The sequence below is a fragment of the Pleurodeles waltl genome, chromosome 2_2 (assembly GCF_031143425.1).
Source record: "Pleurodeles waltl isolate 20211129_DDA chromosome 2_2, aPleWal1.hap1.20221129, whole genome shotgun sequence".
NCBI classification, from domain to species: Eukaryota; Metazoa; Chordata; class Amphibia; order Caudata; family Salamandridae; genus Pleurodeles; species Pleurodeles waltl.
The window spans coordinates 824,696,196-824,722,276 of NC_090439.1; the positions used below are offsets into that span (position 1 = coordinate 824,696,196).

A 26,081-nucleotide genomic window follows, 5' to 3' on the forward strand; every position below is an offset into this window, starting at 1 on the left:
GCAATGCGCAGGATGGGCATAGGCCCCATCTTTCTATCCTGGGTGCGTCTTTTGTATACAGCACCTCGGGCGTGAGTACATATGTGGGCGATAGTGTCAGATTCCTTTACTATTGAACGAGGCACACAGCAGGGATGCCCCTTGTCACCACTGCTGTTCGCGTTGGCTATGGAGCAGAGGCCAGACAACTACAGACTGGCCTGGATAGGTGGGGCATCCGTGTGGGGACGAGAACACATATAATATCACTGTATGCAGACAATGCTCTAGTGTACGTCCTAGACCCGGAGCGAGCGGTCCCCCTATTGTTGGGTATGATGGAGATTTTTGGTCCGGTGTCAGGCCTCTGAGTTAACCGGCCCAAAACGATGTTATTCCTGATAACAGGTCTGTCGACGATGGTGGCATCAGAGTTGCCCCGATTGGGTCTGTCCTGGGAGACTGAGTCCTTTTCATATTTTGGCATCCAGGTTACGCACTCCCCGCAATTGCAATTTACTTTGGGGAAAGTGCTGGAGGGCCTCCGTGCCTCCATTCAATTCTGGACCTCTCTCCCATTATCGGTTATGGGTAGAATCGCACTTAGTAAAATGATCTTACTTCCTCTGTGACTGTATGTTATGCAGAATTCACTCTGTGAGCTTCCCCTTTCGCTATTCCTGCAGCTTGATAAATTGCTATTATCCCTAGTCTGGGCGGGCAAAAGATGTAGAGTCCGCATGGAAGTCTTGAAGTTAGACCTAGTTAGTGGAGGCCTGGGGCTGCCAGACCTATATTTATATTACTTAGCTGGGTTACTACATTATGCAGTCCAGTGGTGTGAGGATGCTCCCATTTGGGAAAAGGATTTGTTAGCTGACTCTGTCTGTGTGGAGCGCCTCCAGCATATACTAATGGGAGGCTCCGGGGTTCCGCAGGGTGCCCCCTACCTGGTGGAGCAGGTATTGAGAGCCTGGGTGAGTGTGGCTGTGCGGGTTCTGCACATAGCCCCATACGCGCGTCTGCTTCCATTATGGTGGATCCGACCCTTTGTCAAGGCTGCTGAGGTGATGTATTTAGCAAAGTGGCGTGCAGGGGGTTGTAATAATGGGGGTGACTTATATCACAATGGCGCATTAATATCACAATGGCGCATTAATTACGAGGGAAGAGGCCAAATCCCTTTTTGGAATAGGCCAGAGGCAGTTCCTACAGTATGCGAACATTTCACAGACTGTCAGAGAGATTTGGACGTCCTTTCCGGAGGAGCCGGCTGAATTCCCCACCTCCTGGTGACACTTCTTGATCCTGGAGGTGACCGCGGTCTCTTGTCTCGAACATATAAGGCTCTCAAGGGGGACAGGCTAACGGGCACATAGGGGATTAGGGACCTCTGGGGATCTGGCCTGGGAATGGCACTCACGGATGGGGAATGGAATAGAACCTGTTCTCTGGTGCGGGATGCGACTAGCAATGCTAGATTTAAGTTGACGCACTTCTATTACTTGCATACAGCATACCTGACACCTCAACGCTTGCATAGACTAATTCCCTCAAGGCCTGACAGCTGTGGCCGCTGTGGAGTGCTGTCGGCTTCATTTGACTACATAACGTGGGTCTGTGGCTCTGTCCAACCCTTTTGGCGTCAAGTAGTGAAGACACTGAGGGAGGTGACGGCTGTGAGACTGCAGGCAACTATGAAACACTGTCTGCTGGGCCTGCTCCCCATCCCTAAAAAGGGTCGCAAAATGGCGTATAGATTTGCGCACCTAGGGCTTACTTTGGCGAAAAGGCGCATTGCGATCCGATGGGCCAGCCCGCACCCTCGCTGCAAGTTACTTGGCTGAGTGATTTAACTGAATGGGCAACCGCAGAGGAATGTCGCCTACGAAAGGTTCGAGTGGATGAGCATGCTGACTGTGATTTGGAGATCTGGCGTACTATGATTAATGAGTTATCTGGTGTGCAGGAGACCGAGGGGGAGGACTCCTTAACAGACGTTTCTGCTAGTTGAGCTCTGCCCATAGTTGGGCCATTCGAGGAATGAGTTTGGGAGTTATAGGCATGGATGTGAGTTTTGGTGTTTTATGGGAGGGTGTGCTTCCGTCTTTTGCTTTTGGTGTGGGAGTCGTCATGAGCAAACCCTCCTCCTCTCCTTGGTTCCTGGCATGTTCATGGGCTGTTGTTATGCTGCCCCCCCGGGCATCCCCCCACCTGCATATGCTTGATGCCTTGGATGAATGACGGACATCCGTTGTTCTCTCTTCTGGTCTGTTGGTACTGACTATGATTACAGTGTTCTGTTTGATAGTTAATGTTTTTTTTTTTGTTTTTTTTTTTTAATCTTTATTTCGGCCAATTTGGCCATAAAAGATGTACACAAAAAAACCACACATATGAACATATAGAACCATCAAGGAAAAGTAAACAGGAAACACATCAGATAAAAGACCATACAATTAAAAATAAAAACTTAAAATTAGATAGGAGCCAGCAACTTTAAAATACGGGTACGAATATGCCAGACATTGGTAAGGAATTTGGCTAGTGCAAACACAATTGGACCTGAAACATCAGTTTTTAAAATTCTGTACACCGGGAGGAACTCCCTAAAACCAAGGTTTCTAATAAGTGGTAGGAGCCAATATTTCCTGGCGGCCTTGTAAGTTGGACAAAACAAGACCACATGCAGATCGCTTTCCTCTGCTCCCACACATGTCGGACATCGCTTGGTAGATGGCAGTGTTGACCAGGAGCAGGTGTAAGATCGCAGAGGCAATGTGCCATATCTCCATTGGAGAAATAGCTTCCTGGCCAGCACAGGAGACATAGCATCCAGAACCCTCTCCAGGCGGTATGAGTCCTTGCTTTGCACGAATACAGATGTTAATGACCCCTCATTCTTGCAGTCTAGGGCCATAGCTAATTTCTGCTCGTGGTAAGCACTGACCAAAGCTCTTCGTGGGATCCTTAGTGAGGCGTTAGCTGGATCCGACCACAGGTCAGAGAGGCCCAATCCCATACAGGACTTTTTTATATATTTTATCCACGGGATCTGTAGAGCTTTAGGGTGGGTTAAAAACTCCCTCAGTTCCGCCCTATAAGAAGAGAGTTCTTCGGTGCTCCATAGCCTTCGCCAGAAGACTATGGGTCTGAGACCTAATTCATCTGCTATAGGTCTCAGACCCAGATCCATCCTCAGGGGGAGGAGCGGAGTACTGGACGGGAGTGCTACTATCTGTCTAATGAAGTTGTTCTCAGTTATAGACAAACTGCAGGAAGCTGTGTGACCCCACAGTTCCGCCCCGTACATCAGAGCTCCTCTAGCCTGTGCCTTGTATATCTGGATAAGCGGCCCCAGCGGTCGATATGTGGAGCTTCTCATCAACCGAGCAATGCCGCCAGTGGTCTGCACTAATTTAAGATTAACCCTAGTCTGGTGAGTTCCCCAGGACATGGTTTCATTCAACGTTACACCTAGATATTCAAAGGTGGAGACTCTCTCTAAACGTGAAGCTCCCAGTAAGGGGTTCGGGCGTGATCTTGGGGTTGGGTTCATAACCATAAACTTGGTTTTGTTAGCATTGATTTCTAACCCCCTATCTGTGCAAAAAGCCACAAAAGAATCAAGGATCCTCTGTATCCCCATAGGGGTTTTGGACAGCAGCAGGGTGTCATCTGCAAACATGATTGCAGGCACCCTGCTGCCATTCAATTTTGGGGCATCAGTGTATTCAGTTCCATTGAGATGGGCGATTACCCCGTTGACGAAGAGGCAGAACAGGGTCGGTGCCAATACACAGCCCTGTCTAACCCCCCTGTCAACGGGGAATCTGTCCGTTAATTCCCCGTGTTTCCCGCACCTGACCCGGGCATAGTTATTATGGTGCAATCTCTTTAAAATTATCAGGATGTCTGGGGGGACCCCCATCTCAGCCAGAACACTCCAGAGTTTCCCTCTGGGCACGAGGTCGAACGCAGCCCTCAGGTCCACAAATATAGTGTATAAACTACCCCCTTCCAATATTGCTGCCCTCCAATAGATAACGTTCAGACGAAAAACCTGGTCCACTGTAGAAACTCCCTTTCTAAATCCCGCCTGATACGGACTGAGGGCACCCGTTTCTTCCACCCAGTCCTGAAGCCGATTCAGCAGTATCCTGCCAAACAGCTTCTGTGACACGTCAATTAGACTGATTGGTCTGTAGTTGGCTGGGAGCAGGGGCGAGCCCTTTTTAAATATAGGAACCACCTCTGCCCCCAGCCAAGTACTCGGAATTTCCATGCCACACAAAACTCCATTAAACACTGCAGCCAGATAGGGGGCCCAAACACCGGGCTCCTGCTTGAACAGGTCCCCGGGCAGGCCGTCCAATCCTGGCGCCTTTCCAGCTTTAAGTCCCATTAGTGCTACCTTCACCTCCCCCACTGTTATCAAATCCCCGCCATACTCTACCAGTCCAGTACCGAAATCAATCTTAGTTTCTCCCTGCTCGGAACTGTAGAGAGACTGGAAGTGTGCCTGCCACGCCCCTGCTGCAATATTTGGTTCTATTGCCGAATGGAGGTTCCCCGACCCCCCGTTTACTACTCTCCAAAACTTTCGGTGGTCTCTTGTTGCGAGGGAAGTGGTAAGCTCCTCCCACTGGTTCTCTTCCCATTCGGTTTTAGCATGGATGACCAGTTTTTTATAAGCCCGTCTACTTTCTCGCAGCTTCTCTCTATCTGTTCCCTCCTTGATGCATCTGAGGAGTTCTCCCTTTGCCTTCCTGCAGACTGCATTGTACCATAAGGAGTTATGTTGTTGGATCCTCTTCTGATTCTGGACCCTGGTAAAAAGCTCAGAGGCCGCTCCCTTTATAAGGTCCTCATGAGCCTGATATAATTTCTCATGGTGGACTATATTGCCCACATCGTTGGCTAGCTCTCCCACTTTTTCCAAAATGGGGATTAAACCTGCGTAGAGCTTCGAAAGTTTCACTTGGCTCGTAGCTAGTTTATCCCACCTGATTCTTCTCCTGTTATTGTCTAATAGTAGTTCAGGTTTGGACTCCCCCATGGTTGTTATGGAGGCCTTTGTCCCAGGATGGCTAAGATCGAGTTCAAGGGCGTTATGGTCACTATCCAGTCTCTCCACCACCCTAAAGTCCAGGATAGAAGACCAGTTCACTATCTGTACAAGAGCATAGTCCAAGCGGGACTCTCTTCCCACTCTGTTGTACGTGGTTTTGCTTGGTACATCAGACTTAATACGTCCATTGCAGGCTCTAATTCCATGCTTTAGGGTGAGAGCAGTAATCTGCAAAGCCACAGGCGTCCATGCCTTTGGGGAAGGTGCTACAACAGAGGGTACTGACCACCTGAACTCTTCTTCCGTGGGAAATCCCTCTACGAGACCGACCAACGGCTCGAAATGGGAATTTAAATCCCCTCCCACTATGTAAGGGATATCTCTTGGCATTTCCGCTAAATATACTGAAAGCTCCTCTATAGTGGGGGATTCACGCGAAGCTCCCACTGGCCTGGAGTAAATATTTATCAGGGCAAGTTTCGCTAGGTTTGGCCAGGCTAATAAAACCACTAGGATATCATCTGATGGCACCGGTAGGCGTGAAGCCTGACATCCTAAGTGGGAAGCCACCCAAGTTGTGAGTCCACCAGAGGGGCGGCCCTTACCCTCCCACCTAGCCGAGATGGAAAATGACTCGTAACCTTGATGGTTGTAATCTTCCCTTGCCCAAGTCTCTTGAAACATGCAAACATCCCCGGACTCAATGTAAGTTATCCAATCTTGGGTGCCCAGTTTGCTGGCTAAACCAGCCACGTTCCACCAAATTAGTCTCATGTGCGCTGGAGAAGCCACAGAACAGATTGCAGGGATGGAGTGGGGGGAAGAGCCAGTACCAAAGCCAGAAACTACACCATTTGCTCTAACAGGGTCATTTTCAGAAGTGGGTTCAGCCGGATCAGGCAGTTTACTGGGACCATTATCCAAGGTCACAGGATTTGAGTTCGGGTTTGGGGGCAGTCAGTCCACACCATCCAGACCATTCAGGCAGTTAAAACGATTGTGGTCCAAAAAGGGAGTCTCCGAAGGTCGATAAACTGGACGTGGAGCATATCCCCTGTATCTAGATCTTCGTTCCACCCTTGTCCAATTACCTTGTGACAAGTCATGGTGCAAGCGAATGGGAGGGAAAAAAAAAGAAACTGGCAAAGTCTGTATGGTAGAATCCAGTGATCTATTTGACCCAGCACAAATGTATAGTACTGTTCCAGGGTCTCGAAAAGACACAATGATACAGTCCCCTGCTATTGATTTCCCCGACTTCCCCAACCATGGTACCCTTCTTACCATAATGATCTCATTGTTGAGGTGAGCTGGAAGAGGTCTGTTCCAATTCAACCATTTAATGGTTTTCCTCTTGAGTGAGTGATAGTTCTCATTTTCACCCAATTCTAGAGAGGGAACACCAGCCAACACCACCATGAGGCTGTTAGCCTCTGGTGGTAAGTCGGGTCCTCGTGGTCTAGGGGCAGGCTTACCAGGGAGTATACGTTGGAGTGCTGGACCATCTGTTTCTGATGGTAGTATGTTAGTTAGTAGGTAAAATTGGAACTGGGATAGCCATAAGTGGCTGTAAAAGAGGGGCGGCAGTGGTGCCCAAGGGAGGCCCCGTGTGGATCGGTGGGTTTTGTATATTGGGGAAGGTTCCTATTGGTAGATTGGACTCAGTGGTTCTACTCTGTTTGTTGTCCAAAATTTTCAGGGTGGTTAAAGTTGCCTCCAGAGTGGTCAGCCTGAATTCTATTTTCTGCAAGCTCTCGCTAATGGGCAACAAGAGTGATCTAATTAAAGATTCGATGCTCCCCAAAGAGCTACCGGGAAGTAATGTATTAAGTGGGCTCTTCCCTTTGTCGCTAATGGAAGCAGTGGTAATAATATTAGTACCCTTGGGGGGAGTAGCCTTCTGCACATTAACTAAAGGCCTGTCCAACATAGATACGGACTTGAGTGACTTTCCAAAATCAGAGTGGGGGATCTTTTTCTTCCCCTGACCACCCCTCATCTTCCTTCTGCGTTTATTTGGTGGTAGGTCATACACCTCTGCCACCACAGTTTGCTTTAGCTTATTAATCTTGATTTTGGCTCTGGTGTGTGTTTGGGTGAATAAGTCAACTGCCGAACTACTGGCAACTAATAGTGGAGTGGTGTCCGTAGTTTGTTTAGGAGGTGGGCCAGAAATGGGAGAACTATCCCGGAGTAGTAGGGGAACGTCTTCTTGGGATGAAAGATCCGGGCTGCCATTGAGGGAACCTTCCTCTTGGGAGATAGGATAGGGAGTTATGTCACTGAGGGGCCTATTTTTCATGTGTTCAATCGAGCGACGACGCTCTGTCCTACGCATCTCCAGAGAGCTTTCGATTCCCCCATCATCCTTTACCGATTTAAAGTAATTGTCCAGAGTCCCAGTGTTGGCTCCCCCCTCCTTCGCTGCTGTTCCACCTAGGGCTGATGATGGCATACCCAGAACCTTTTTCGCATACCAAGTAGGATCAAGGAAATGCAGGTGAAAGAGAGTGGGCCCAGCCCAGCCTCCTGCGTGCCCTGACGGCCATAGACGGTCCCGCCCTTGTCCCGGGCTTACCCCCGGGCGCACCCGCGCGCTCCCGCGACGCGGAAGTAGCTGTTTGAATTTATAAGAGAAAAGTTAAGCTATGAGTGGGGCGGGGCTTGCAGGGAGAGCGGCCAGGTGACAGGAGGCGCGGGTTAACAGGACTGCTGGGAGACGTAGTCCTGTGCCGACGCTCGCAGCCCTGCACTCGCCCAGTCCTTCACTGAAACTGTCCGTAGGTTCCGCAGAAGTAGAGGAGAGTCCAAAGGCAAACCAGCAGCAAACAGCAAGTCCGACGGTATCCCAGGGGAGTGGAGCTCAGAGGTGGTTTTTCAGGCTGTGAGTGGGGCGGGGCTTGCAGGGAGAGCGGCCAGGTGACAAGAGGCGCGGGTTAACAGGACTGCTGGGAGACGTAGTCCTGTCCCCGACGCTCGCACCCCCCGCACTCGCCCAGTCCCTCACTGAAACTGTCCGTAGGTTTTGCACAAGCGGCTCTCACGCCGCAGCGGGACCCGCGAAGTAGAGGAGAGTCCAAAGGCAAACCAGCAGCAAACAGCAAGTCCGACGGTATCCCCTGGTTATGTTTTCAGAGAGGGGGGTGACCCGCAGGAGTCAATTGTCCTGCCAGATCCCCTTTTGAACCTGACGTCTGGATAGTCGAGAAGATCGATTTACTATTCTGTGTAATCCTTTATGGCAGTGCCCGCTCTAAGAATGCAGAGCTTAAACCTTAACTCAACCAACGTAATGTTTCCATTCCATTAGTTAATGTATTAAAATGTACTGCACTTAATTTGTAGGGGTTGGCGCCGCTAATCGATGTGCTTTCTGAGTTTTGTGGTGGCTGGGTCAACCTAGCCTATTACCATCACTATCTTATTTCTCAATGCACGCAAGGTTAGAGCATAGTGTGTAGACTCGGAGCTGGGGTCTCTAAACTGGTATTGACATTGGCCGTGTGGCTGGACTGTCATATCCCCCTAAAAGTAATGTGATATAATGTAGTGCATAGTTGTATGTGTTCTTTTCTATGCATAAATAAACAATTTAAAAAAAACTTGTGGAGCTCTCACCAGGTTATGTTACCCAGAATCCTTAGCAAACCTCAAAACTTGCCAAAAAAAAAATTTTCCTCACATTTCGGTGCTGCAAAGTTGTGCAGTCTGAGGGGAGCCACAAACTTTCTTCCACCAAGCATTCCCCTACATCTCTCGATTAAAAATGGTACCTCACTTGTGTGGGTAGGCCTAATGCCTGCAACAAGAAATGCCCCAAAACACTACATGGACACATCAAAATTATCAAATACAAAACTACCTGTTTTTGCGGGGGCACCTGCGTTTTTGGTCCTGGGCTCAGCAGCCATCTAGGGAAACCTACCACACCCAGAGCTCCCGTTGGTGGTCATCTGTGTGTGCAGACCTACCTGTTCCTATTAGCTCTACTAAGAATTTGGGGGTAATTTTCGACACTGCTTTATCAATTTAAGCCACAAGTTAATTCTATCACTAAAACCTGTTTCTGGATATTAAAAACTCTTAAAAAAAATATTTCCCTATTTACAAGAGAAGCTTAGAATTATGGTGTCTCTTGCATTGGTAATCTCTAAAATAGATTACTGCAACGCATTATTGCTTAATATTGACAAGCTTTACTTAGTAAACTTCAGCTTATCCGGAACACTGCTGCTCGTCTAATACTCAATCTTCTTTGTACAGCTTTGGCCAGTGCTACTTTGAGGCAACTACACTGGTTTCCTGTGAAGAAACATATTGTCTTTAAGACAATATGTTTAACACACAAAGCTTTATATATCAGCAGCCCTGAACATTTGACTGCGGGGCTTCACTGGTATACCCCTAGCCATCAGCTTAGATCTGCAGACTCCAATTTGGCCTATGTGCCATGAACTCCTAGGGCTAGATGGGGTGATAAGGCATTTACAGTGGGCGAAACACTGGAATATGCACCCTCCCATGATGAGGAAAGAACACAATTTCTTGGCCTTTAGAAAGAAGCTAAAAACTTGGCTCTTCCCACAGTAGATGTGGCCATGTCCTCCACTGTTTTTTGTTTTGTTTTTTGTGGTTCTCTCAGTCCTGTTCTTAGCGCTTTGATGCCTTGGCCGGAATGCGCTCTATACATATGAAATAGATTCATACATACATTATTGAAAACTAGACACCTGAGGGAGTTCAGGGAGGTGTGACTTGCGTGGATCCCCCAGTGAATTCTTACTTGGAATCCTCAGAAAACCTCATATTTAGCTAAAACAAAATCACATTTTCCCACATTTCTGTGTGGGATTACCGCACCGACACAAATTTACTACCACCCAACATTCCGCTCAGTCTCACGATTAAAAAACAATACCTCACTTGTGTAGGTGGGCCAAGTGCCTGTGAGAGGGAAGAGACAAAAACATGTCAAAATTGAGGGGGAACCAAAGCGGGTCCAAAAGGGCAGTTTGGAAAAAAACGTTTTTAGGCTGACAAGTTGGGCAGAATGTTTATCTGTATAGATGTGACAAGGCTGTGTGGTAGGAGGTTTGCAGGGCATTGTGGGTAAGAAAAAGGTGTGGGGTGCATGTGAAGCACACAACCCTGTACTCACCCGGATGTGTCTAGTTCTCGTAGACTTTTCTACATGGCAACGTCCCAAAGTCTAAAAAGTGCAGACCTCACCATTCCAAGTGGGACGATTTTGAGAGTTAGACAAGCTCTCATGGCCCAAATGTAAAATCAAAACCCAAAATAATTGCAGGAGACCCTAAAGATGTGCGGTCCCTTTGGACTTTGGCAGACTGATCCTGTTGGAAGTGCCCTAGAAAGGGGTGCACCAGCGGCTGGTGACACATACGTGCCCTTGGATTGTTGCAAAAGCTGAGATGTTTGAGTAGTGCAGGCAGAGAGACTGGCCTGCAATGGCAGCTTTGTTGTCCGTACCAAAACCTGCCAGTGCCAACGCATATACTTTTCAAAACACTGGTTCGGGCCCACAGAGCCTTTTACAAACCCATTCCCAAACACCTCACGGAGATGTTTTAGCACTACTGCCCTTCTAGAACCTTGAGGTTTTCGAATGCTCGTCTGCTGAAGATACCTAGGTTCTAATATACCAGGAGTGATGACCAGACTTTCTCCTTTCTGGTGGCTACGGCCTGGAATAATCTCGCTTTTGACCTGTGCCATATCTGCAATGAGATGTATTTCAGGAAACATCTTAAAATCTGGTTATTGAAGACTCTGTAACTTAGGCAGTTCTGGGCTTCCTTTACTTTGAAGAGTCAGATTGCCCTTTTGCACGGCTGTAGTGCTGTGCAAAATGCCTCATTCATTTATTCCGGTGCAGCTACCATGAAGACCCCAAGTTCAGTCGTTTATAAGGACTGGAGGGAAAGGGAGGTCTAGTTCTCTACAGCCCGCTATTGATGGAAGGAGGAAGCAGCAGTGCACTGTGTCTGAAATGCGTTTTGTATGAGCAAGGAACTGCCACAAAAAGAAACAGATCACTTCTGGTGGCTGGACTGCACCACCGGGAGGGAAACAAAACAAACTCAGTCAGATTTGGCCCGGGGGAGCTGCAAATACTGTGATTTTACCTAGCTGCCCTGGAGTGGCATTTGTAGCTGACCCCAGCAGGTCCTGTGAAGTTGGTGAGGACCCCAGGAGCCTGTGGCTGTTTGGGCCCCCCTGGGGACCAGCATACACTGTTGGCAGATGACAACAAATATTAGCAAAGCCAGTAGGTCTCCACTTTAAAAAACAAATGCCTACACACTGATTTTTGGCAACACTTGTTTGATTTGCCCCTTCCTAAAAGTGGTTGTGTCTTCTGAAGTGGTTGCAGATGATAATTAGAGCGAGCGTGCCATTTTAGTAATTTGAGGAATAGTGTATTTTTTTAAGGGGCTAAAAATAGTTAGAAAGGGATGTCTGCAAAAGTACAGCCTTCGCTTTTCATGCCTGAAGATATTCACAGAGCTACATCTAGACCCAATTTTGTATTACGTTTGTAGTGCTAATGAACAAATCCTTTTGCAACATGCAGTACATGATTCAAATCTGTGAAATTACCCAAATTTTATTGAAATTATGCTCTTCTGTACTGGTATTCAGATGGTAAAAGACATAGGCCCTAATTACGACTTCGGCGGACGGAAAAGGCCGTCTGCCAAAGTCCCGTGGTCAGGCTACTGCCAGTGTGGTCACCTTCCTGTGGCCTCTATTATGAGCTTCCCTCTGGGTCAGCGGGAAACAGCCCACAACATTGATGCCGGCTCATAATAGAGCTGGCGGCAATGCTGCAGTGCGTAGGATGCTCCAGAACCCGTTGCCCCCCGCATCCCATCTCTGCCAGCCTTTACATGGCAGGGCTACCGCCATGTAATTGCTGGCAGAGAAGGGACTTGTACTTCCCAGGGCAGCGCTGCCTGCAGCGCTGCCCTGGCGGATTAGGACCTCCAGCACCGTCCGCCCCTCCAGTGGAGGAGAAGTTGTGGTGCTGTTAGTCCGACCATGGCGCAACTGCCTCAGTCGTAATGTGGATGTCGTACCGCCACATTGGCGGCAGTCCGGCCTCCACCACAATCCTGGCAGTCTTAAGACTGCCAGGGTTCTAATGAGGCCCATAATGTCTCTGTTGATAATAATGTGGTCAGCAGTTTATGTAAGAATAAACTTAAATGTGTAAGTCACTCTCACATGCATATTACTTTGTTGACTATCCCAGGTAATGCCTCTGTAGACAGTTATGTGATCTACAGTATATTAAACCCCGAATAGTGAGCAAAAGAGTGTTTGGTAATTTTTTTCCTTAATAAAATCTATCTGTTAAATACGTCCTCTGACATACAATTTTAAGTCAGCTGCTTTTTCAGCTTTTCAAAATTGCGTTGTGAGGGACTTTAACTAATTATAACGTCACTTTAACCTTTGGTTGAAAAAATATGTATATTTTAGCAGGAGACTAGTGTGTATTCAGGGTATACAATGCCTGAGCAACTGCGTTCTCTTTGATGTATCTCACACATTAATGAGTAAGAAGCAATTGCATTTGAATAAATTCACCTCTCAAAGTGACGTTTATTTATTCACAATGCCTCCTAACGAAATTCCAGGTCAAAGAAAGCCAGGCCAGCGCAGGTTTCACATCAGGGGCCCGTGGCCGCATGACTGGAGAGCACCTCAGCCCTCCTTCAATGTTATAGCATTCATCACCATGGAGGGTACTTTTCGTTTCCTTCGAATGCCCTTTGGGTTATCATCGGCTGCAAGTGTTTTTCAGCGTATGATGACAAATGTTTTTGAGGGTTTCGGTAATGTCTTATTCTTTCAGGATGACATTTTAATTTTTGCATTAACTATTGAGGAACATAACCAAATTTTGAGGAAAGTATTAAAGAAACTTTTGGAGGCGGGACCAACGTTAAGAAAAGAGAAGTGTGTTTTCTTGACCAAAGAGATTGAATATTTGGGACACACCATTTCGGGCGAAGGAGTTAAACCAAAAAAATATTTGTTGAAGGCAATCAAACTCTCTCCATCACCAAATAACAAAGATGAGTTGAGGTCCTTTATGGGTCACATTGAATACTACTCCAAATTTGTTTAGAATTTCGCTGATAAAACAGAGGGGTTGAGAATATTGTTGAGCAAAGGTTGCAATTTTGTGTGGTCAAAAGTGCAGCAAGAATGTTTCGATAACATAGAGCAAGAGGTGTGTGCTGCAAAGATTTTAGTACCCTTTGAAACTTCTTCTCCCACTATACTGACTGGATGCTAGTGTGTCTGGTGTAGGCGCTGTTCTGTCTCAAGTTCACCGCGGTGAAGAGACGACGGTAGCTTTGGCTTCGCGCTCTCTCACTGAGAGTGAGAGGAATTACTCAGTGATTGAGCGGGAGGCTTTAGCAGCTGCATGGGCTGTAGAGTATTTTAGAACATTTTTGTGGGGTATATCTTAAGTTAATAACTGATCACAAACCTTTAGTCAAGGTCTTATCAGCAGGTGTTGCGGGTAAGGGTTCTGCGAGGTTAGCCAGATTGGCAGCTTGCTTGCAGGAGTACGTATACAACGTGGAATACATTCAGGGATGGAGGAACATACAAGCTGATGCTCTATCACGGATGGCTGTGGATTGGAAGTTGGTTGATGGGGAGGCACAATTGTTGAAGGGAGAAGAAGGAGCGGTGGCATTGGTGGAGGACTTGGTGCAACATGGATTGGCGGCTTTCTCTAAAGAAGAGTGGTTGCAAGGTTTGAGGGATGACTCGGTACTGCAGTACGTGAGTAAAATGATTGTTGACGGAGGAAGGAGAGAGAGTGCTGTGGCAGTGTCTGTAAGGCCCTACATCAAGGTTCTGGATGAGTTGTCGTTGGGGGACAGAGGTGTAATAATGAGGGGTGACAGATTTGTACCTCCGGAAAAGTTACGAAGAAAAGTCATACATTTGGCACATGAAGGGCATTTGGGACAAAAACGGACTCAAAGAAGAGTTAAGGAAAACTTTTGGTGGCCAGAGGTCGATTTGCAAACTGCTCAATGGGTGGAAGAGTGTGTTCAGTGTAAGGAAAGTGAAAAAAGGCTAAAGCTGGGAAAAAAATCTTGGATGGGACATATTGAGGATCCAGGTGAAGCATGGCACACTATTTTTATGGACTTTGTTGGGCCACTGCCCGGTTTGGGCCACGATAAAAAATTTGCTTTAGTCCTGGTGGATGTGTTTTCTAAGTGGTTGGAGGTTGAGTTTATGAGGGAAGTGTCGACAAAAAGTACTGTTTCGGTATTAAAGGTCCTGTTCCAAAGAGAAGGGTGTCCCCATACACTCATTACTGACAGTGGTACAGATGGAGGATGCAGTGGGTTTATGCTATCTGAGGGAGGTGTTGAGAGACTGGATGCTGACACTTCGCATGAGAATGAGAATAGGGCGGAGGTTTTGGAGGGACAAATGGGTGTGGAGAATGAAGAAAATAGGACAGAATTCAAGAAGGGGAGTGGTAGAGTGAGAAGACCTCCTGCTTATCTGAATGACTATGTGAGAGATGGTGGAAAACTGAAATGAAATCTTTTGATTTTTAATAAACATCAAAAAAAATTGAGGAAATGGTAATGAAACTTTGCTTGAAATGTATTCCTCTTAGCTTATGTCGAGCTATTGGTTAATTTTTATGTTTCTTGTTTAATCTGAACAGTTTATAATTCTTTTTAGAATATATGGTTATTATTGTAGTATTCTTGTTAAAGGAAAAAAAAATGTGATGACGGGGGGGGGGCTGTAATATTATGGTGTGAGCGTTTACTCGAGTCCCGAACGCGCTCATGCGAGCTGAAAGGAACAGGTTTGAAAGGGGAGGAGTGGTTAACGAGGGTGACGGCACCGCTTGAGTTGGTCGATTAAACCACGGTCTTTATAAACAAATCTGGTTTATTCATGTTTTTTTACTACAGACACCTTAGGGCATCTTAAATTAAGATACTAGCAAGGCTGTTGTCAAATGAGGCTCAAAGTGTTATCTCTCAACTAATCAACTTTATTATATGTCAATTAAGTTGATTGAAACTGTGTGGGAATAGTACTAGCCTGAGTTTGTGATACATTATATTTAAGCATTTATTAAACTGCCTGCCGACAGCTTGCCTTTTGACGATGAGGGGCACTAGAAGTTCGAGGTGACTGTGAGGATGGTGTGTGCCTCACTGACAACTTCCTGAAGTAAACCCCTTAAATGAGAGCTGGTGGCTTTTGGGTAGAGCGTAATTACTTTGAACTTTACAAGATAATAGTATTATGATCCCTCTTGGATGGGGACCGGATACTTGTGGGACTCCTGTCTGTTGGCAAATTGAAACGTAAGGGCCTGCTGACCTGTGCAGAATACTGGAAACCACTGGACCAGCAGCAAACTATTAGCAAGCCTATGATGGCGAGACAAATTTAGGTGTAATCAGAAGGCACCACTACTACTGGAGGAATGACGAGAGCTACAAGGTGATGGAGGAATATACACCTCTCTTATGCCACCAGATGACATATAAGGTTGTAACCTGGAATAGCCAGAGTATGATGATAATCGTTAAGCACCATAAAATATTAAACTATATGAGGAGGAGAGGGTTCCGTATAGACTTTCTCCAGGGAACATATCTAACCAAAGCAGAAGTGCCAAAGCTGCAACTTGAATAGATTGAGACTATGTTGGCCACTGGGATTTTCTCAAAACTATATGGGGCACCACTTTGGTAAGGTCGGGAGTACCACTGGAAATAGAAACGTATTGATAAAGGGGAGAGGTATGTGAGAGTATGGGGATTGCTTGACGGTGTCGCTCTGGTGGTAGTGTGAGTTCACACCCCTAAAGTATTTTTGGTTGACTTTCTCTGTGTTATTATGAATCGGGTACTGAAAGTGGAGCCCACAAGCACAGTATGGGGAGGTGATTTGAAATGTGTTCTCGATGTCAAACCTGGTAGGTTATGTCCGCTAGGTTCCACTCTAGACGCGGTAGATGCTGAAGCCTTTTCCGAATGGTTGGACCATTGGGCTAACAAGAAAGGTGGAGAACACATCATCCTGACCAAAGAGAATATTCCTTTTACTGCCTAGTAAACACTTCATGAAACGGAACGGTACTGGTGGTGCTTTTTTCTGAAGACTCATGCAAAACCCTTACTGACCATAATGCCATTATCATGATAATTAGTGGGGGTACGGCACTTACACCTATGCCATGGCAGCAGCTGCAGGTGACAGTTCTGCAGGGCCCAGCTTTTTATGGTGCAATAGGATATGCGTTAAATCATTACTTCTTGGAAAATGAGAATTCGGTGAGACGGGTGGGGAATGGAAGGCATTCAAGATGGTTATAGTGGAAATGCATAAAGATTTCCAAGGGACGAGACATATGATGTTATAAGATCTTTAAAAGGCTGAAGATGACATGAAACATTTAGAAAAGGCCTCTAGTGCTGGCAAAACTCTGGAAAGCGAAATAAGCATGGCCCACCAAATTCTATTTATCTCTTCTTGAATGGTTTAGCTGCGTCCGATTATAAGATGTACACAACTAGCATTACCGCCATACAGTGGTACAGTTGACACATGAACTGACATCTTATCAGATTACTGTATAATTCCACTTAACTGTGTCCGTATTGCTGGACTTGTACAGTGACAAACGTACCAAACATTTCCAGCGAGGTGGTGATCGTGGTAAAGACACACTGGAGAAGTCATCGTATAGACCTTGATCACTCCTTAACCTGGATGACAAAATTCTGTTAAACTGTATCCATTTAGGTTCCAGTGCAGTCTACTCTGGTCCACATAAACCAAAGTGGATTTATCCCAGGCACTAATACCTCTCAAAACATCACCTGACTTTTATTTGCTTTTGTAGACAATCCCATCTTTCCGGATGCTCTAGTGGCATGGAGAAGGCGTTCAACTGCTTGTTAGAGGGATGGGCCTCGACAGTGCTGAGCAGCAGCAACGTCCTTTTCTCTGGACCTACAATTAATGTGTTGAAGTGCTCCAAGTGTTCAGAAACACTCTAGATGAATATGGTATTCCTATTAGCCATTTCCTTAGTGTCAACTAATTAACAACTAGTAATTCACTGCTGTGGGGCCTGATGACACAGAACCATGAACAGAGGTGCTGCAAACCCTCCCAGCATGGGGTACCGGTTGTTATGAGATGCAGGATGATATCAAGACTGCAGTCAGTTTGGGACTACCTTGGCGAAACTAGTGATAAGAATGCACGCATGGTGTGGGGAGAAGGTGTGAAAAGGGAACTTAGTGATGTAGAATGAGACAAAATAATGATCCAATTAGCTGGAGTTATTAGAAACAGTAAATTTAAACTAATAGAATTTCATTGCCTCCACTGTACCCACCTGACCCCCTCCATAGTATGTAGAATAGTCGTGTCATGTCCTGTATCTTGTGCTTGCTGTTTCCAGACTGTGTGTGTATACCTATATTAGCTGTATACTGGGAGTTGGCTGTACCGTAGATTGATAAGGCACTAGTAGGGCACTTACATGTCTCCCCTGAAGGTAGGTTTGATGCCACAACCAGGTTCCAAGAAATATAACAGTAGATGTGCGAACATGGCATAGTTGCTGATGAAACAGAAATTGCTATGAATTGGAAGATGAATGAAGTAGGTTCACTCCTGACTTAAAAGGCAGATGTAGTAAAGTGGACCTAAGCTGAGATTGTGCTGAGATTAGGCCTGGGTGGAGTTTGCTGAGTTCTGCTATGTGGAACTCAGCGAAGTGACCACAATACTCTGCCGTGCTATGCTGAGTTCCACAAGTGGCGGAGTCCATTAGGTCGTGCCATTGCCGCTGATTTTTAGTGCTGGGTGTTTTGTCCCGTGCTGAAAAATCAGGGCAGATGGCACCATGTGCAACGTAAGAGGGCGCTGCTTCTTTTTTGTTGCTAGAGTAGATTTTCTACTCGAGTGGCAGCTTCCTCAAAGCAAACAGAAGATTTCTCAAACTAAACTGTAGCCATCATCCATGACCGCCCGCTTTGAGAAATCTCGCTGGGAGGTTGTCTGGAGTAAGATTTTCCTCACTTGCGCTCACCAATTTAATGCTGGCAAGCGCGAACGACGAAAAAACTCCACTATGCAGTGTTATTCCGAACTCCACCCTCTAAGAGGTGCGCTGAATATGAAAAACTCTGCGAATGGAGCAGAGTTTACCACCCACCCATTAGCTGAGATGTAGTGGCCTTTAAAAGTACAAGAACATATTGGTGGAGGTGTAGGAGGTGGCATTAGAATTCATGAATAAGACGGACTATATACCACCCTAAACTGTTACTCCATGATGATGTATGATCAAGTGCTAAGTGCTGAGCTACAGTGCAACAAATAGTAGTGGCTATCTTCTCACCATTAGGGGCGGTCGTTGATCGCTTCACCCACCCTCTTGAATCCAAGCTAATTAGTCAGTACTAGATTGTCTTCTACATAGAATTCTATGAACAAGGCCATGTCGCTCCTTCAAATGTTGGTGATATTACACTGTAAAAGTATTAAAAATTAAGTATTTCAACACTGTGCTGGGACATGTATAGGTGTTCAAGTAGCCTCACTGCAAAGTTACTTTTGTTTTACTTTTATGCTATAACAAAAGATTTAAAAAAACAGGAGGGGGAGAGAGAATGAAAATGTATCTGCTCCAAAGCAGCACAGGAGAGGGAGGAGGAGTGCCCCCAATACCGCGACTCGTCGCCTTGGCACTAGAATCCCCTAGCATGCTGGATAAGCAGAGATCTTTTAGTGGAGGTGTTTTAAAGGAAGAGAGGCAAACGAAGATAGACTATTCTAATATGTAGATAACGTCTTGTATATAAACTTATTACATATTTATGCTTTCTTATTAAATGTTTAGCTCCATAAACAAGTAAAAAGTTAAACACATAATTGTGTCTTTTGTTCAGTGCTGCCAAAAAAGAACATGCACAGTAACAGTGCTGCTCTTAGCACATTATTCAGCACACCTGACAAGTCCAGCCTTGCAGGGCCAGCCTTGATGCAAGCAGTATGTGACAAACTTTGTGAACGCAGAACTCAGTCTGCGAAGAGTAGCACTGTCGCACATTGCACTTGTTTTCTTTCTTTGTATAGGTCACGTTAATCCTGCTATGTAGTGTCAATATACAAAGAGAAAAGGTATGTTTTAAAATGCATACCTTTAAATTTCTTTAGAATGGATTTTGTATTCAACATTTAATTATTATAATACACATTGTCGCATAGCCAAATTGTACAAATTCTTACAATATTCCCATCAAAAACACATTTTTCAAAACACTGAAAAACATATCTGCAGTCTCAGCCAAATGCTGAATGGATGGCTTTTAAACGTTCTCCATTTTTCTAAGGAGTACTGAAACCAATCATGCAGTACAAAAAACAGATAACAGGTAATGTGTAATATGGTTAAATCGTTCTCTGAATATATTTCATATATACATTCACTGGAAAAAAAACAAAAGTTAAAGTTAACGTCATAGTTAGTTGAAATGTTCAGTAATGTTTTAACCTCTAAAAACCACAGAAATTCACCAGTTTTACTTATCACAGGTAACGATAACGCGTGTCCTTGGGTAACTAACTCACGTCCCTGCCATCCACAGTTTTCTCACCAATAATTTAATTGTAAATGTTGCAGTGAGTATCATGATGTCATGGAAGATGTTGTGTGATGTAATATGTGGGGTAATTAGTAGGTCATGGCAAAGGTGCGAGTTATAGTTTTCTTAGGACACAAGTCGTAGTTACTTGTGAGATAACTCCAACTTTAACAATAACTGGTGAATTTCTGTTGTTTTTAGAGTTTAAAATATTACGTTGTTACTGAACATTCATTTAACTGTAATAGTACTTCAACCTATGTTTTTTTCAGGAATTTCTTTTTTTTAATTTTATTTTTTTTAAGTAATATTTTACTACTATACATAAAGCCAACTCCCGCCATGCAGACCAGGCCTTGAGACCAACACCATCCGCCCCACCAAGACATCCAAATCCATGCTGCACAAGCCCTTCGGATCTGTGCAGTTAGGTGTTGGCCTGACTCAGCCCACCATCCCCTCACCCCGCAGGCAGCCAGCACCATGCCACCTGGGGCCTACAGCCATGCGTTGTGAGGGATTGGCCACTGGGGCTGGTCTGCGGTCAACCCCCGCAGTCTCCAACCACACACGACCTTTGGCGATGTTGAATTGGGTTGGCCTTTGTGCTCTAGGGGGCCCATCCCCAGGGCCAAATTCAACAAAAAAAAAGGGAAGGAGCTGCTCCCCCCTCCCCGAGCCTTAAGAGGCCTCAGTGACCCCCAGTCATCTTTGCCTGAGCCTAATTAGGCCCTATGGACCCCAGCCCCTGGGGATGAAATGTAATTGAAAGGAGAAGGGGGCTGTGCATCACCCCTCTCAAGCCTATTTTTGCCCCAGAGACCCCATCCCCCGGAGCCTGCTTCAATTCTAGGGTGGGTGCCCACCCAGGGCAACCACAGACAAGCGTGTTGGGGGCCACAGGATCTCTGCTGCCCCATTCAGCTCCCTGCACAGTGCAGGAGCCAGCAGTGTTCCACTCACTGAAGGAGCAGCTGCTATTTGCATGCTCCCTCAAAGTGTGAGCAATATGTGTTTTGTTTCCCTGCCCATATCAGTGCAGGCAGGGAAACAGAAAAGTAGTCTGCTCCCAGCTAGCAGGAGTATTTTATATTTCCTACCACCTGGGAGCAGACTTATTTTTTGCTCCCCTGTGTTGGGAGAATTTAAAATGGTCCCGGTAGATGGGAGCAAACATGTTTCCCTCCCCGCGCTAGTGCGTGGAGGGAAACTACTGTGTCCCAGGAGTGTACTCTCCAGGACACAGTAAGTGAGCCAGCCCTGGTGTCGTTTAAGGCTTAGGGAGGGAGGCCTCCTCCCTCTTTTTGTAAGGTATGGCGCTGGGGGGATGGGGTCACCAGAGCCGTTTTAAGGATCTGGAAGAGGGCAGTGTGGCCCCCCTCTCCTTTTGTTACATTTGGACCCTGGGGATGGGGTTCCCGGGGCCTAATTAGGCTTGGGGAGAGGGGCGGCACACCCCTCTCTTTTTATATAACTACACAGTGTAAATCCATTAAGCAGTTTGAGATGTAGCTGTGTCTAAATTCTATGGAAAAATTAATGGGGAAAACTTGTTTTGGGATCCTTCTTTTTCTCAGCCCCCGTGTGACATATCGCCCCAAAACTTTCCATGCACAAACTAGTAAAAAAGTAGCACTTTTTTTGGATGGTTTCATGAGAATTCGTCAAACAGCGCGAAAGTTCTTAGCAACACAAAAAAGCTATTCCGGTGCAAACACGACCCTAAATCTCTCTCTCTCTCTCTCTCTCTCTCTCTCTCTCTCTCTCTCACACACCCACCACCACCACCACCTTTGGAGATATTAAAGCTCCGATCTTCCGCTGATCCAACTGTCCCCGGGCTAATATCTGATTGGCTAACAACACTCAAACAAGGAAGTGTTGGCCACCATTTTGGCACTCAACTTCAGCAGAGTTCCACAAAAAAAGATTTAAAAAAAAGAAAAGGGCCAGGGTAGGAACACCCTGAGCCTCTAGCATTGGCGCAGTGGGCCCCAAAGGACTCCACCAGGGCTAAAAAGCTATTTTTTTTCAATCTCCCAAAAAAACATTTTTCCGAGATGTAAAAAAAAATGTGGGCCCCACGCTTTTCCTTTTCTTTGCCTCTAGGTGGGCCAGGTCCCTGGGTCGTTGGGGTGTAAAAAGGTGGAGGGTGCACCCCCCCCCCAAGGGTTTTTTAAAGCTGTGGGGACCGCTACCTTCCTGGGACATTGTAAAATAAGTATGTGGGGAAGGCAGTTATAGTTAGTTAATTTAAATAACTATTACTCGCACCTTCTTGTGCACTGCCTTTTAGCACAGATATTACAGCACTCATGACAACTTTTAAAATGTCAGTAAAACTATCAATAAAACATTAGCAGTCAAATTATTGAAGAAAAAACTGTGCATGGCGGGGCGCATGCTATAGTTACCATCGGGCACGACTTATACTTACTTGTAATAACTGTAACTGCTTGTGGAAGTAAACTATAACATCCCTGTAACTTGTGTTTTTAAGTGAATTTCTATGTTGGTTTTTTTAAAGTCTATTTCCTAACTATAACGTCCATCTAACCTTTGTTTTTTTTCTCTCCAGTGAATGTGTATATTTATAAAATATGAATGTTATTTATTTGTGTATATATATATATATATATATATATATATATATACAATCAGCGGCTGCAAATGTCAAATTGGGTGTGGGCGGAGGAGACGACTGGAAAACAAAAAAAGAATAACCACTTACCGTTGTCATCGCAGCATTGACTTGGACACCAGCACAGGCTCCCCAGCAATCCTGGCGCTGCTTTCATGCTAAAGCTAGCATGAAAGCAGTGTCAGGGTTGGTCTGAGCAGCCTGGACTGCCACTCAGACGCAAGCCTGGGGTCTGTGCAGTTTCTCCCTGGCTGTGTAGGGAATTATAGTTAGGACCTAGTTTCCATAGGAAAAGCCTTTTTTTATTTTACCAATGATTTTGTGCTGTTTGACAAATCTTCAAGAAATTTTTTAAACTAGTACAACACTCACTTCAGCTGCTGTCTTGAATGTTTCAGCGTCATTCGTCGAGAGGGGCTGAGAAAAAAGGGGCGGGGGTCCCAAAATGCATTTTCCCAGTGCAATTTCCGATAGGCATTTTAGACATGATTACAGCCCGAACCACTGGACGGAATTACACCAAAGTTGGCAGAAAGCTAGATCTTGGTCCACAAAGTGTGCTCTTTGTAATTTGGTGTCAATCTTTTCAGTAATTTCAGAGATATTAAAAGGAAAAAGAAATATAAATAATCTAGGGACACAGAGCCACACGCCAAAGGGAGGACCTGGGGTCTCAGCACAGCCCCCAGTGTACATTTGCGAAGGATCTGCAGATCCGGGAGCCCAGTGGAAAAAAAATAATACATCCACTCCTTCATAAACCCTGCATGGGGTTACGTGTAGGGTTGTCTGAAACTTCTGTTCCTTACGAATTGCAGCTGGCTTATTAGAGCACATAAGGCAAGAAATATGTTGACCTTTTTACTGAAGCTAGGGTATAATATTACCCCCTATTGGTTCATAGATCATTGTAATCTTGCTGTGTGTTTCTTTCAGCATTAATGATTTGGTATTTAGGCACTCCATAGCCATAGCCCCTGGAATTATGCGATGCTGTAGCTTTTTCAAATAATTATTCTTTTTGTCATATTTGCCACATAATCCATCATTTCTCACATAATCTGCAGACAAAAATGTTTCTAGGTCTACCAGATCAAATGTTACTAAAAACATGGCGACGTATTTGCGCTATGGAAGGCCCTTTGCAAAGGTTAACTGGTCACCTTTCAGTTTCTTATTTTTTGGGTTTTTTTTTAAACGTGTACTAATGAGCTGAATTCTTTGTCCAGACGGTCTCAACATGTGTAAAAATGACAAAAGCATGAAGTAATGTTATCAAAAAATGTACTGCATTATGCTGCATAATTTGCCATTTCTGGCTGCATAATTTCGTAAACCTTGCTGCAAAATGTAGTGCTCCCCTGCCACATAATTCCAGTGGCCCTGCCCGTAGCCAATTTTAATCACCTGCCTAATCTCCTTCAAACCTCCAGAGTTTAGTGAAGGTCGGCACTCCACTGCTTGGTCAACAGTGCACAGAGTGAATGAAAGATCTCCACAAAGAGTCCCCTAGAGGGGCCCTCTATGTATTGCAGTACTCACCCAGCAAAGATCACAGCCCGATGGTGAAGTAGGCCACTTCATTGGGTCCGAACTAGTGCATACTATATAGAATGCCTTTTTTCAACTTGTAAGATTCCATTGACATCTGTGTAGTGTTGGAGGATCAATGGACCTGCACATCTTAATTGTTTATGGGCGGTAGGTGGCCCTGTAAGTAAATGCATTAGCCCACCAAATTCCCCCTTTGCTAATTCATGAATAGGTTCGATTAAATAGTCGGTAGAAGTTAAATGTATTATTAGGTAAAATATAATCTATTTGCTTCCAGGAATATTGATGTTTTGAAACAAACTGCAAACGAAATAGCTTCAGAAACTGGAAATAAGGTACGGTGACATTATTTGTGCGATACCACTCTACATATCATGTCTTTCCAAATGAATGTATACCCAGTTTGAGAGCGAGGATAATAGATTAGCTGCTATTATAGAGGATAACAGAATGTGCATTGATCACAATTTAGCACTTGTCGATCTTGAACTTTCATTTACTTTTAGTCTAGAAAGACGTTATACACCTAAAATATGTTATCATTTCACTGTTGCATATTAAGAACAATCATCTTCATTGAATTTGTCATAAATTATCCTATGTTTTATCTGGTGTCATTGGAATGGCTGTTTTGTTTTATTAACCAAACCTATTTACTCCAGAAAGAATATTCACATTAATAAAAACAATCCTAGTTATAGAATCCAATGTATACATAATTTTCATTACGACATTTGCATGTATTTCAGTTGTAATTCAGGTAAATATGTAGTGTGCATTACCAAATAAAGGTACAGTAAGAAAAAGGAATGACGTAATCCACCTGACTGCTATGTGCAAAAACCCCTAAAGATATTTGATGGTGGATACGGTCTCTGTTATTATCAGTATCCACTGCCTAATTTGCACCATATCTGGGATTGGCACAGGATTAGTAGCTCCCACACAAATACGGTCGGATGGCAAGAACAGAGGGGGAAGATAACTCTGTTCATCCCCAGCCTGTACTGCAGAATAAGCAAGCATGTGTCTCTCACGTTGTTGCTTGCCAAGCAGTTAAACCAGCTAATCTCGCTTTAATGAAGTGCGCAGATTCGAAGACGCTCACAGTTTGTATAGTAAGATTGTGTGATATACATGGTTGCTTCCCTTTCTCGCTTCGAACGAACAACCAGTAGTTGAAACTTCAGAGACTGCTTAGTTTGTTCCCATAGTTGCTGGTGGTGTGGATCTTGTTCTTATTTGTGTGGATAGTGACCTGTTTTGCAACATCAAACTTTCACCCAGAGAGGGGAAGCGAAAGTCATCAAAGGGAGAAAGGACGAGGGGAAATAAAGGAAAACAATAACAAAGGGAGAACGCAAGGATTGAAAAAATACAAACAAGAGATTAAGAGACAGGAATTGTGGGCTAGTGGAAGAAAGGCAAGAGATGGAATCAAGACTGATCATCTTTGGTGTGAGAATATATTGTTTGAATGGTGTCAATATTTTCTTCATTGCTTTTTGCTGGCCTTCTGAATCTTGGGACTATTGGACTGCCGTTCTGTCTCGCAGTGTGTGTGCAATCTACCCCCTAAACAAAGTAAAATTGGCCAAACTCATCTGACTTAATTTAATTTCGAATAATGCCACAGGAAAGCGGTGCAGGAAATGCTAGTCACATGTGTTGGGTATACAGTTACACAATCCATGTGTGTAACTGGTAAAATATGGCTTCATATGTACCGATCTAAACTTTAGTAACACGTGGCCAAAATTTGTTGTGTAGGTATGTAGAAAAACTTACTTTTTTTACTTTAGCCTAATCACCCCAAGTTGTGCTTTCTACTTGACCGGGCTGGGTGCTTAATGTACAAAAGCAGGGCATATTAAGTGCTATGTTCAACTTATAGGCTAATGTAATTAGTTCCGATTGAGATGTATATTTGGAGTCGAAAAAGAAAATAGAATTCGACATTTTTTATATTAATCAAAATCCTTGCCCAGTGACAAAGGTAGTTATTGTAAATATGTCATAACGATAAATTTGTAAAAGAAAAAATGTGTTAGCTGGAAGCTTTAGCAGTAATTAATTACACTCTGCTGACCCTCCCTTCTGACATTGATCAATCCTTTGTTAGGCGTGACAAGGG

The 26,081-nt window shown here is 45.0% G+C and overlaps 1 protein-coding gene across 1 annotated transcript in view; it reads left to right on the forward strand.

The window, feature by feature from the left end:
* Positions 1–26,081, forward strand: part of DECR1 (2,4-dienoyl-CoA reductase 1) — a 160,734-nt gene that overhangs the window by 55,600 nt on the left and 79,053 nt on the right. Inside the window, exon 3 of the mRNA XM_069220450.1 lies at positions 24,225–24,282. Coding sequence (XP_069076551.1) covers positions 24,225–24,282 — 58 coding nt within the window. The remainder of the gene's footprint in view (positions 1–24,224; positions 24,283–26,081) is intronic.